The sequence below is a fragment of the Megalobrama amblycephala genome, linkage group LG13 (genome assembly GCF_018812025.1).
Source record: "Megalobrama amblycephala isolate DHTTF-2021 linkage group LG13, ASM1881202v1, whole genome shotgun sequence".
NCBI classification, from domain to species: domain Eukaryota; kingdom Metazoa; phylum Chordata; class Actinopteri; order Cypriniformes; family Xenocyprididae; genus Megalobrama; species Megalobrama amblycephala.
This window is the reverse complement of record NC_063056.1, coordinates 12,682,222-12,695,627: the sequence shown is the minus strand read 5'-3', so window position 1 is coordinate 12,695,627 and position 13,406 is coordinate 12,682,222. Positions and strand designations below refer to the sequence as shown.

Genomic DNA, 13,406 nt, shown 5'->3' with positions numbered 1-13,406 from the left:
ATCTGCTGCTAACATTCTGATTGGAGGATCTCAAAAAATTGCTCGGCAACATTGCCCAGCAACATTGCTCAAAAAGTTGCCCCGTGTATCATCACCTTAAGAGTGTACTGTTGCTGTTTAAAGGGTTAGTTCACCCAAAAATGAAAATAATGTCATTTATTACTCACCCTCATGTTGTTCTACACCCGTAAGACCTTTGTTCATCTTCAGAACATAAATTACGATATTTTTGATGAAATCCAATGGCTCAGTGAGGCCTCTATTGCCAGCAAGTTAATTTACACTTTCAGTGCCCAGAACAGTACTAAAAACATATTTAAAACAGTTCATGTGAGTTCAGTGGTTCTACCTTAATATTATAAAGCGACAAGAATATCTTTGTGCGCCAAAAAAACAAAATAATGACTTTATTCAAATCTATTCGAATCAAATTTATTCGAATCTTTTGTTTTGAATCAGTGGTTCGGATCACGTGTCAAACTGCCAAACTGCTGAAATCACATGACTTTGATGCTCCGAACCACTGATTTGAAACAAAAGATTCGAAGCAGTGTTTTGAAATCGACCATCACTAGATATTGTTGAAAAGTTGTTATTTAGTTTTTTTGGCGCACAAAAAGTATTTTCGTCGAACCACTGTACACTGTATGTATATATGTTTTTAGTACCTTCCCGGGATTTGTGTTCCAACGAAAGTCTTACGGGTGTAGAATGACATGAGGGTAAATAATAAATTACATAATTTTAATTTTTGGGTGAACTATCCCTTTAAGTACTTTACATGCAATATCACTGTCTTGCCATATCACTGTTCATATATATATATATGAATATATATAATATTGTCATATCCAGTAAAATAATAATGGTTAGTTTCCTAGTTTCAAAAAATAGAGAGGATGGAGGAGTAAACTGAGAGAGCAGAATATAGGTAAGTGAGTGGTGAGTCTTACTGTGGCAGCAGGGCCTCAGAGATGAGCGTTAGCAAGCGAGTGTTGGAGGAGATGCCTTCACCTTCCCACTCTCCCTCTCGTTCTCTCCCTCCATCTCTCTCTCTCTCCTCCACCTCGTCTTGGCTCAGCAGCAGCAGCAGCGTGATCTCTGACAGCACACGCAAACTCACAATTCGCCATTCCACTGGGACACACAAACACATACACACAGAGCAAAAGGGTTAGATGCATACTTACTCACATGCACAATTATACATCAACATATTAATAGCTCATATTCAAAGGAAAAGGGATATTTATGCTTAAAATGCAGAAATATGTGCGTCTACTGCCTATCAATAAATTCCTTTACCCATATAAATAAAAAAAAAAATATGAGGGGGAAAAAACACACACACACACACACACACACACACACACACACACACACACACACACACACACACACACACACACCATTATGTAGTGACAAAAATGTTGGCTGTTTTTCCTTTCCCTTGTTTTTTTATTTATTTATTAATTAATTTTGTATTTAATTAATTAATTAATTAATTAATTAATTTTAAGCTTTGTCCACTGTTATGTCCCGGAGATTTATATTTATTAAAACTATCAGATTTCAGCTGTTTGCTTTTTGTTATATAAAGGTCATATTTTGTTATATAAACTGTCTTGTAAACTTATTACTTATTCTTGGCTGGATTTCAAATGTTGTTTATGCATAGACTTATTTTTTAACCCTTGTTCCAGACCTAGGCTATCAATTAAAAAACAACAACAAAAAACATAGTTTTATACATTTACAATTCATGATATTCTAATCAAAGAGTGAAACAATCATAAATCTTTCGTTTGAATGTTTACGGTGTAAAAAATGATTTCAATCTTTTTTAATTTCCACCATTAATGAAGAACATGCTTGAGGTGATTTGGCGAGATAAAGGAGATGGTCATTTTATTCCAATAATGTTAAAATTCAAATGTAATTTACATCATCGTAATTTCTACCTAACAAAATTTTCTTACAGAATTTAGTAATACAAGTACAGAATTCTCCTAATATAAATGTATATCCACTGTTGGGTACAAGAGCCTAAGTCCACAGGGCCCAAGAAACACCCTTTTCCCATACTTCCATTTGTGTTATTTCATAGTTTTGATGAGTTTTCTATTATTCTAAAATGTAGACAATAGTAATAAAAAAAGAATGAGTAGGCATGTCAAAACTTGACTTATAGTGTATAATTGTCTTTGCTTATTTGCAGTTGAAGTGTGTTCTCACCATTCTTACTGAAGGCCAGAGACGTCAGTGGTGGTACAATCAAATCCACAACCTTGGGGAAACAGAGAGAAGTGCATTATTCTAAATGTGAGAAATCTCACCTATATGTGCTTAGTCTCAGCAGACCACACACACACACACACACACACTTGCGTGGTGTGAGTGAAACTGAAACAGCTGGAAGCGGAAGACTGAGAGAGTGCTCTGAACAGCTCCAATTTGCATGGAAATGTGATGTCAGCTCTGCCCTTTGATCATAGAAAGTGTGTTCCAACAAAAGGCCTTACGCCAGCTCTTTTGAAAATTAGAATCAGGTTTTACAATTATTACCAACTACAATCAGCCGCACGGCAGCAAATGTTGCACACAGGTGTCTTAATGTGGATGGCTGTGGGCATCTCTCAAACAAAAGGATTTTACTCTCTGTGACTCCAAGTGAAAAGAACACCAAAGAAACACATTGTAAAGGTTATCTATGGATTTTTTTCTTCTTCTTTCTCTATTGTAAGACACCATTTTTTCACCAAGCCGCACATATTGTACATGTGCTACGCTAAACCCACGGCACATCTTTGATCTCTTGCCCGCTCTTTATGAGAGGTTTGTCGTGAATGTCAGTATAATGGTAATTCTTTCTCTGTAGCTTTAGTTGAGGTATGTTTGAACATTAAATTCAAACTTAGTGAGTTGTCCACCTAGACAGCCATTACATGGGTCAATATATAAAAGTGTCCTTGATAACGAAAAGGAATGCTTTTACAAAAACACACATGCCGAGTTCTTAGTAATGCATTTTTTGCATTCATGTCAATTTTTTATATGGTTTTGAAAAACTTTTAAGGTGATGGGGCAACTTTTTGAGCAATGTTGCCAAGCAATACTGCTTGGGCACTTTCCATTGAGAATGAGCAACTAATTTCTATCTGGATATTTTAGATCGGTTGTGGGCAATTTTTTGAGATCCTCCAATCAGAATGCTAGCAGCCGATCACGTGACCAGCTTGGAGATTTCAGAAAAAAGAATCAAACAAGATGGCGGCCTCTCAGCAACAGTGGAGCGAAGAAAAGGAGAGAGAACTTACGCTGGTAAGTTGTCATGTGTCAACCTAAAACAGGGAATTTACCTCTTTTAATGCTTAAAATACCAACAGGTGTCCAATTTAATGTGCATAGGCTGTAATCTAACCATCAAATGTTTTCAGTTAAATACTAAAAAGACACGTTCTGTTTAACTTCTGTAGTGCTGTAGGGTGTAGGGTGTATGGCACTTGAAAGTAGCTTTTGACGTGATCGACCCGGGTTCAAATCCGCCTTTTATCAAACTCGCTCTTCTCCCTTTGCCTATCACAAATCAGATCGGAAAGGCATTTATATTTAATAAAAATTAAGAAAATATTCGAAAAGTTGAAATAAAGTGCCTAACAAGTGTTTATAATAAAGTATTTATCGGGTTGGCAATAGATTTGCTCCTCTCTGATTGGTTGCTGCCAACTGTCCGTTGCCCTAATTAGTTGCCCTGTGTTTCACCAGGTTGCCTGTTGATGGCAACATTGCTCAAAAAGTTGCCCCGTGTATCATCACCTTTATACTACTTTCAACAAAAGTTTAAATGTAATGAAAATGTCATGTGATGTAACAAAGTAAAAAAAACAAACAAAACAAAACAAAACCACATGACTTTGTTGGCTTAATCACATTACTATGATTTAGCATATTTTTGAATATTAAGTTTATGTTAAATTTTATTGGTACTAAACTTACATGATCACAAACCTTCAGAGTATTTTTGGAAATCAGATTTACTGAACTGCATACCTAGAACCATATGCATGTTTTAATCAAACTTAGTCAGCTGCCTACCTGACATAATTTTTGGCCATTATATGCGAGTATCAATGAACTGCCTAGTGCATACCATGACATTGTCTTTGGGCATCTTATTATCATTCTAATTTAGGGAGTCAGCATTGTTATCCATTACATACAACAAACTGCCTATGTAGACACTGCCTATGTATGTATCTATAGGGCAGTGGTTCTCAACTGGTTTGGTCATGGGACCCACATTTTTCCATGGTCATGAAGTCATGACCCAATTTGTTTTTAGGAATTTGAACCAATGGATTTTTTTTTTCTTTTTTTTTTTTTTTTTTTTTTTTTTCAAAAAATGGTTTACACACACACAAGTCCCATCCCTCTTTACTTAACATACACATAGATTGTAAGAATAACACTAACGCTGATGAATAACTGAAAAGGGCAAGGCTATTAAATATCATAATACAACAAAGTTAGCTATGAGCCACCACGGCCATCGATAATATACAAAATAACAAACTAAGTGAAAATAAAGTGGTATTTTGGAAGCTACGAAAAACAAATATTCTTTGGTTATGGTCGACTTCATCATTGCAGCTTGGAAATACAGAAAACACTAGTTTTTTAATTAATTATTCAAATGTTAAAGCAATCTCCATGCTGTTTTTCCCCGATGCATTCATAATCATTACTTCTGCAGGTGTGCTGTGGCTTTATGTGTGCGCTTGAGCGCTAATTAGGCTATGTAGGCATTAAAGGCTCTTTTTATTATGATTTATATGGTTTATTAATAAACATGCAATTAGTAGACTTATACTTAAAATGAATGACTACTAGTCGACCAGAAAAATCTTTAGTCGGGGACAGCCCTAGTAAATACACAATACTATCACAAACTGTTAATAAAACATAGACACTGAGCTTGATAATGATACTTTTTGGGTAGTACATGACTTACTAAATGTAACATTGCATGCTAGTGATTTCATTCGCTCTTTATATATAGTGTATATATAGTATAAGATTTAGCTTTTCACTTTTAAAGCTCTGCACAATCTTGCATCCTCATCTCTCTCTGACTTGCTTCACATTTATACTTCATCCACCTGCACTCTTTGATCTTCCTCCTCGGTTTCCCTTGTTATACCTCCTGTTCGTTTAACCACTATGGGGTCCAGAGCATCCAGCTGTGCTGCTCCTCATCTCTGGAACTCTCTTCCGCAATTTGTTTGTGAAAGTGATTTCTTATTACTTTTAAATCATGTCTTAAAACTCATTTTAAATTAGATTTTCCTGATTAATTGTATTTTATGGATTATCATAATGTTGAACAGATGTTACTTTGATTGTATTGCTGTCTTGATTTTTACGACTGTCATTAAGTTGTAAGGTGTCCTTGAGTGTTTTGAAATGTGGCTCTAAATAAAATGCATTGTTATTATTATTAAAGGCACAATATGTAATATTTCACTGCTAGAGGTCGACTATTCAAAACAAAGGCGTAGCTTGATGATGCCGAGATTGAGTGCAGAATCTTAGGAGTTGTCTTCACCTCACAGCCAGGGGAAAAGAATCGGGATGGGACTCTAGCAGAAATTATGTTCATGGATGAGATTTTTAACGTTACTGTAGTATAAAGCAGAGCAGGGCCGAGTACAGTGCGAGCAGAAACAAGGCTAAATATAGCTGCAAGCAGCAATTATGGGGCCAAGCACAAAAGCGGCACAACAAGCCAGCCAACATGGCCGTAAGCATCAGACAAACTGAAACAGTGAGCAATTAAAGACCTATTAGGATCATTTTAGTCAAAAGAGCTGAAAAATCACATATACAGTCAATAATAAAGATTTACTGGTTCATCACTTTCCACCAATAGGTGGCGCTGTGACCAAATTCATGCGGTATAGTCAGAGTGAGTTGACAATGACAACAGCAAAGTTTGGTGTCAATATGTCAAAGCATTACAGAGATACAGCTTGAAGAGTGTGTTTTGCATCATGCCTCAAATTCATTGCTCCGGTATACGAAAACGGTTTGACTTATCAACTTGAAATCCATAACTTTTTGTCGGCATGGTCTGAAGATGATACGGTTCAATTTTGGTGAAAATCGGAGCAACGGTTTAGGAGGAAAAAGTAGGTTTTTAAAGAAAAGCAATATGGCGGACGGGAAGTTCAGCCTACTATGGTAAATTTGATATCTATGTTCTCAGCATGATCCAAGGAATCTACTGAGACCAGTTTCATTACAATCGGTTAATATAGTCAAAAGTTATTAGCATTTTTGTAAATTTTGTTATAACTTTTGCCGAAAGTTCTCAGGCTCCTTCAGGGCATTGTCCTGATGACCCATACTGAGTTTCGTAATGATACGCTAATGTGTTTGCAAAATACAGCATTTTAGCACAAAATTAAAAATGGCCGACGGCCTAAATGGCCAATATGGGAAAATTGGCATCGACATGATGCCCTGAATCCAATGAGACCAAATTTATGATTTTTGGACAAACCCATCAGAAGTTATAAGCAAAAATGACCATTTTTCATATCTCTGCACCAGTAGGTGGCGCTGCGCAGAAACACTGCATGGTACCTCAGGTCATGCTTGTGATGCCATGTACCAAGTTTGGTCTGAATATACGATAAAGCTTTGCGGAGATACAGCCTTACTTCTGTTTTTCTGTTTTCATAGTGTGCAATCGATTCGAATCAGAGGAAAAAAGCATTTTGTTTCTAACCCTTAAGGTTAAAAAGTTATTAACATAAACATAAGTGCAACTTTGGACAGCTGGTGGCGCTACAGGGATTGAGTTAGAGTCTCCAAATTTGCTGTGGACATAGTTCAGACTGTCCTCTAACTGTGTGCCAAATTTCATAACTTTCCCGCAAGCGGTTCTATGGGCTACCATAGACTTCAAGAGCGGAAGAAGAAGAAGAAGAAGAAGAATCGAAAATAAAAAGAACGGCAACAGATACAATAGGTGCCTAAGCACCTTCGGTGCTTGGCCCCTAATGAGAGACAAGCGTGACACATGGCTCAAGAGCAGTGGAGCTTTTATTATGCCACAGTCGCCGCTTCTGCTTCTTCCGTTTAAGTGAATGTGGGGTAACGCAGCACTGTTTAACATATTAGATACATTTGAGTGTGTTTATAATGTAAAATGTGACCCGCTCTGGCGAAATGAGTCAGAAGTCGCAACGTTCTATTTTAAGATATGGGCCGATAATGTGGAAAAACAATGAAAAAAAATTTTTTAAGCTAATTTCAAAGAACAGACTTTCAAAAATAATCTCCCAAAGGTTCGTAGTCCAGATAATTGAGTAAAGGTATTTAAATGGCTATTAAATTTGACATGGTTTTACTAAATTCGCTGGAAATGAACTTCTCAACTCCTCTCGTCACTTATGAGCATTTTCCGGTATCCCCTGAAACGTCACTATCTCTGCTCTCTAAATATGGTGTTACATGTTGTATAGAACCAATCAAAAAGCTTAGAAATGTAAACACAATGACATAAATGCTGATTTTTATCAATGGGAAGCCCCGTTTCGACTAACAGGCACGCGATTGGTCCAGCCATCCTCCTGTCAGACTAGCGCTTCAGACAGTCCTTCAGACTGAAGTTTTCGTGAGGATTTATAGTTTATGGACTGTTTTGATTTCGGTAATTACATCTAGAAAGGTAAAAGCATTGATGGCATCTATATAAGAAATATATGAAAGCGAAACGAAAGTCCAGTGAGCAGGACGCACGAGAGGAGAACTGCGTGTTTAATTGGTATGTGTATACTGTAATACTGCATTTACAATGCTTATCAGTGGCATGCACTTTGATCGTGAAAGTGAAAGTGCCCTTTGCGGTCGCATCGTGGTGCCCCCGTGTTCCCATTTCTCCCGATGTGAGCTCCAGTCCATTACAATTTAGAGCGGTTAAGGCTTCATTTCCCGCGAGCCTTTTAAAGAAACTCTTTTGGCCATGAGCGCGGAAAGACGCGCTCGGCTCATGCACACGTGCATCGCCCGTGGTCATAACAATTCACCCCCAGCCTGGTTTAACAGCATTTATATATATAAAAATGTCTTTGGTCAAATTAAGCTGTAAAATAAATAGTTTATCCCTTTAAATGCAATAGATTTTGAAAGATATCAACAAAAAAAAGCTTTTCTCAGGTTTTCAATTGGAAAAAGAGGGCAGACGACCATAATTCAAATGGGTATATCTTTAAAACCATTCAAGGTATGACTTTGGATATCATTTTAAAGCTTATTGTCTCATCTTTCCATTGATACCAAAATCTCAATTTTGAAATTTGGGTCACTGTGACTCATTTTGCTGGATCAGGTCACAAATTATGTTATAACGTTACTCTGTGAGTTTGCTCGGTGGCTGCTATGAGACACAATAAGCTAGATCCATATTAGAATATCACATTAATTTAATCAAGAAAACAAGATTCAAACGATAAGACTAAACATGTTGACCTATATAACAATGATTAGTTTTCTGTCTATAAATGTATCCAAACAGTTGTTCCCTCATCTAATAAAACATATAACATATTAAAGCGTTTTTGGTGTTAAAATGAATTATTACTCGGAAATCATGGAGTAACGCAGGTGTGATGTCATTGATAGGCGACGCACGGACACAGTCCGTGTCCTGGTTAAAATTATTGTGTTGATGTCCTGGTTGATTATTTCTCTGGATTTAAACATTCTTGGAAACATTTGGGATAATATAAGTACACAAGTCAACAAAATATATAACTCTGTTCTAGTGGTTTTTGGACACTTTAATCCAAAAATCTTCCATATTGCGTCTTTAAGTGATATACAGCACGAGGCTCGAGGCACAGTATAAGATTTGACAGGACAGGAAAGTTCATTTTTCTGAGGTGTGAGACTTTTTATTTTTGTTATGAAAATAACATTATATATATAATAAAGCCTGACAACATCTCATCTGACAGCAGATACTGAATCAGACAAAGTGTTTTTCTCAGACACGCTTTACTTAAACTGCGTCTGACAGAAGAGTCAACAGCTTTCACACACATCTTTTAAAATAAAGTCTTGCATCAGAAAAACATAATTTGTACATGTTTCTTTTTGACTACACACTTCACAACCCACTCAAAATGGTCTTGCGACCCACCGGTTGAGAAACGCAGCTATAGAGCATTTATGGAGGTCAAAATGAACAATATTTTTGAATGCACTGCCTTTCTGTCTATATAACCCTCATGAATATAAGCAATAAGCTTTGGTCATTCACATGCTATATGGAGCGTGTGTGTGTGTGTGTATTTTGAGAGTGGAGAATGGGATCTAATGACTCCTGGCAAACTGTAATTAAGGTGCCTTCTATTATAGAGTATCAGAGAGCCTGTGTCCTCTCAAAGCTTCCTGATGCATCAGTCCTACAGAACGCACGTCAATACTCATTACAAAAGCCTCACACACAGAGAAATACAAACTCCCTTCACTCCTGAGTGATTTCCTGTTGCCGAGAGGTTTGTGAGAATAATAGTGCTGGGCAGAGGGGAGCCGTGATCTCAGTTGTAGCTCCATCAGGCGTGAGGATGTGAGATCTCAAGTTAGACGTGAATGTGGCCCTGGCTGCTCTGATACACAGCTTGATATATTGTGTTTGTGAGTCTGTCCTTAAAGAGGGAAAGTTTTAACAGCTGCATGGGGCCAAATAGAGAGTTTAGAGACCAACTTTGTTAGAATATTTTCATCAACACCTTGCACACACTCTTGTGGGGAGGCAAACAGGGTTGCAATAGTCCCATAACACACGTCTAAAAAATGTAACTAAATGCTGTTGGACAGATGCTTAAATAATTTATAAATAATTGGGAAAAACACAAAATTAAAAGCAGAACATCAAAGAGTGGTATATATACTCACAGTGCAGTGATAGAGGCTGAGGAGAACAGGATGCTGGGAAATGGCCTCCACTGCAGATAGTGTGTTTCTGATCAGCTCTTCAGATGCTGCATGACCTGTTCATTGAAATTATCATAGAAAGCATAAAAGTAGGCACAAAACAATAATATTACTTTGGAACAATTCATTTTTAAGTAATGTCTTATGAAGCAGCAAAGCACCTTATACATCATGTAGTTAATGCAAGTTATGTTTGACGAAAACAGCAGAGACAGAGATAGAAAGAGAGGGTTGAAAAGTGTTTGAAAATCTTACGATGACTAAAATTGCAAAAAATAAAAACCTACCTATAGCACTTCCCAAACTCGTCTCATTAGAGTCAATGGAGGTTATGTGATTCTTTCCACATTGAAAGAGAAAAGAGATATTAAAATGACAACATGTTTTTGTATTTGACACATCAAATTATACATATTTTTAATATTATTTATTCATTTGTAATAATTTTCACTATTATGACCAAAAACATGCCACGGTATTATCATATTTTTGACATGTAAAATGGTAATTAGTGTTCTGCTATTTGGATTTTTAAGTGGCCAATAGCAAGACTGATACTGATATTTGCAGAGCAGGATGGCCAATAAGTCTAATCTAATTAATTGAAAGATGTATGCAAAATTGCTGAATTTAAATAAATAAATAAATAAATAAATAAATATGTAAAATTTAAAAAAAAATATTCGAAAGCAATATACTGTATACACTATATACACTACAGTTTAAAGGTTTGGGGTCAGTAAGAAATAAATGAATGCTTTTATTCAGCGAGGATGCATTGAATTGATCAAAAGTCAAAGTAAAGACATTTACAGTGTCACAAAAGCTGCTCTATTGTACTTTCAAAGAATCCTAATTGAATGTTTTCCAAAAAAGTATTAAGCAGTTTTCAACATATATGATAATATGAATGGCTGAGGAAAATTCAGCTTTGTCATTATATAATTAAATTACATTTTAAAATATATTAAAATAGAAAATTATTTTAAATAGTAAAAATATTTAACAATTTTACTGTTTGTTTTTTTTTTACAGTATTTTTGATCAAATAAAATGGAGCCTCAGTGAGCATATTTCTTCTTTCAAAAATAAATAAAAAAATAAATAAAATACCGACCCATACTTTTGAAAAGTAGAGTATTTACTGTATACAGCAAATGACAAAAAGAAAACATTTACAAGATATTTCAATAATAATCACTAAACTGAGACACACTCACCAGCAGTTTCCCAAATTTGATGAGAAAGGCCTCAGTTACCACCTGCGGTCGGAAGATCTGTCAAACCAAACAGGCACAGTCATGAAGCGATTCAGTCTAAAAGACGCTTCGCCAACCCTACAACACTGTTATTCAGTATCCTTGAGTCTTATTTCGTTTGAGTGCCACTAAAAACTGTCAGTCTCTCTTGAGCTTTAGCAGCTATGAAGTCTTACAGTTGTCTTGAACAGCCAAATGCATGCTGTAGATTTCTTTCATCGTACTGCAGAATCGTCAGTCTTGGATCTATTAATGCATCATGTTCACCGACGGACGATAAATTGCCTTTGCAATGAATCTTTTGGCAGGTTCAGAATTTTTGGGCCGCATTGCTGCAATCTAACTGCTCCTGCGATGCTCAACACTGTCAATTGTGACTTAAATCCCAGCTACGATGCGTATCGCACAGTCTGACATAAGAATGTTAATGTCACTGAGGAATGTCACCGTTAAAGTCTGCCGTGGGCTTTACCCAAGATCTCATTCGGGACACATTGTACTGTACAACCTGACAAGCAACGATCGTGGAGGACAGCAAAAATCGAAAAATGTTCTGCCAGTTTAAGAGAAAATGCTATAAAGCTCTACTGTTCTGTCAGAGGACATTTTTCCCATCATGCACCATTTCGACTAAGTAACAGAAGATGCAGTGCTTGACATTTACTTTTTCCCAAGGAGCAGAAGTTAAAAAAATTTAGGAGCACACAAAAAAAACAACAAAAAAAAAAAACAACAACAACAGAAAAAACAAACAAACTGTGAAATGAAAATTTATCAAATAATGTTTCCTTAATAAATTGATACAAATTTCCTTAATAAATTGATACAAAGACACATTTACAAGCAAAAATATAGTATAAAAATATATAGTGCACTACCTTATAAAATATTTTTTTTTATTCAAAAAGTATTTAATAATTATGCAATTATTTACTTTAAACTATGTTTACATGAACAATATTAAATAACGTAGAGCTTAGAGCTTATGTTGAATTAAATGTCAGATACAGTTTACTGTGCACCAAAATACCAATAATAACTAGGTTTAAAAAAAAAAAAAAAAAAAAAAACATGCATAATGTGGGACTTTAAATTATAAACAAGGCCTAAATACACTGGGACTCTTATTTTTTAAATGTGTATACTTTACTATTGCTTGCTGCTTTTTAAAAAGGGAGATGAAATATGCACTCCTACATCCATTTACAGCAGTGGTTCCCAAACTGGGGTATGTGAGGTGACAGAGGAGGTACACAAACAAAATTCTGAGTTTTGCCACTAATTTAATTCTTCCCCACCTTATAATAACATTAAAACCGAGCATGCATTTCTAATAGGCAAAATGCCACCTGTAATGTAAAAACAGGAAAATGGTAGTGCCGTAAAAGGTCAAATACATGACATCCAATCAAATTAAATCATCTTTTGCTGTCAAAACTGACTGCATCCACACAAGCAGCATGCATATGATAGGTTGTGTGTAGAGTATGCTGCCTTAGCAAATCGAGCTGTTCTCAATCTGGCGTTCTCAACAATATAGTTTTGTAAATGTGGGGTTTTAACACTTACTAACATGATGAATAAATACAGACGATGCATAGCGTAGAGACTGACTTAAAGGATTAGTTCACTTTCAAATTAAATTTTCCTGATAATTTACTCACCCCCATGTCATCCAAGATGTTCATGTCTTTCTTTCTTCAGTTGAAAAGAAATTAAGGTTTTTGATGAAACCATTCCAGGATTTTTCTCCATATAGTGGACTTCAATGGAGCCCAAATGGTTGAAGGTAAAATTACAGTTTACAGTGATCCCAGACGAGAAATAAGGGTCTTTTCTAGAGAAACCATCACTCATTTTCTATTTTTTTTTTAATACGTTTTAACCATAAATGCTCATCTTGAACTAGCTCTCTTCTTCCTCTTCTCTATTAGAATTCCAGCAGTGTAGACACTGCTAAGTGTATTACTGCCCTCCACAGGTCAAAGTTTGAACTAAATTGTCATATACAATATGCTAGTGAAAGTATATACCAATTAGTTCAAACTTTAACCTGTGGAGGGCAGTAATACACTTAGCAGTGTCTAAGAGCTAGTTCAAGATGAGCATTTATTGTTAAAACGTATTAAAAAAAAAATAGAA

General features: G+C 35.8%; 1 protein-coding gene across 5 annotated transcripts in view; it reads right to left on the bottom strand.

Annotated features, from left to right (window-relative positions):
- The window catches only part of ulk4 (unc-51 like kinase 4), a 244,137-nt gene that overhangs the window by 118,597 nt on the left and 112,134 nt on the right, over positions 1–13,406 (bottom strand). For 4 of the 5 annotated variants that reach the window (XM_048152779.1, XM_048152778.1, XM_048152782.1 and 1 more), the window contains exons 25-29: positions 11,226–11,282; positions 10,293–10,344; positions 9,967–10,061; positions 2,236–2,287; positions 954–1,137 (exon numbers count right to left, since the gene is read on the bottom strand). In XM_048152779.1, the coding sequence (XP_048008736.1) occupies positions 954–1,137; positions 2,236–2,287; positions 9,967–10,061; positions 10,293–10,344; positions 11,226–11,282 (440 nt within the window). The remainder of the gene's footprint in view (positions 1–953; positions 1,138–2,235; positions 2,288–9,966; positions 10,062–10,292; positions 10,345–11,225; positions 11,283–13,406) is intronic. The other variant, XM_048152780.1, reaches the window with a different exon arrangement.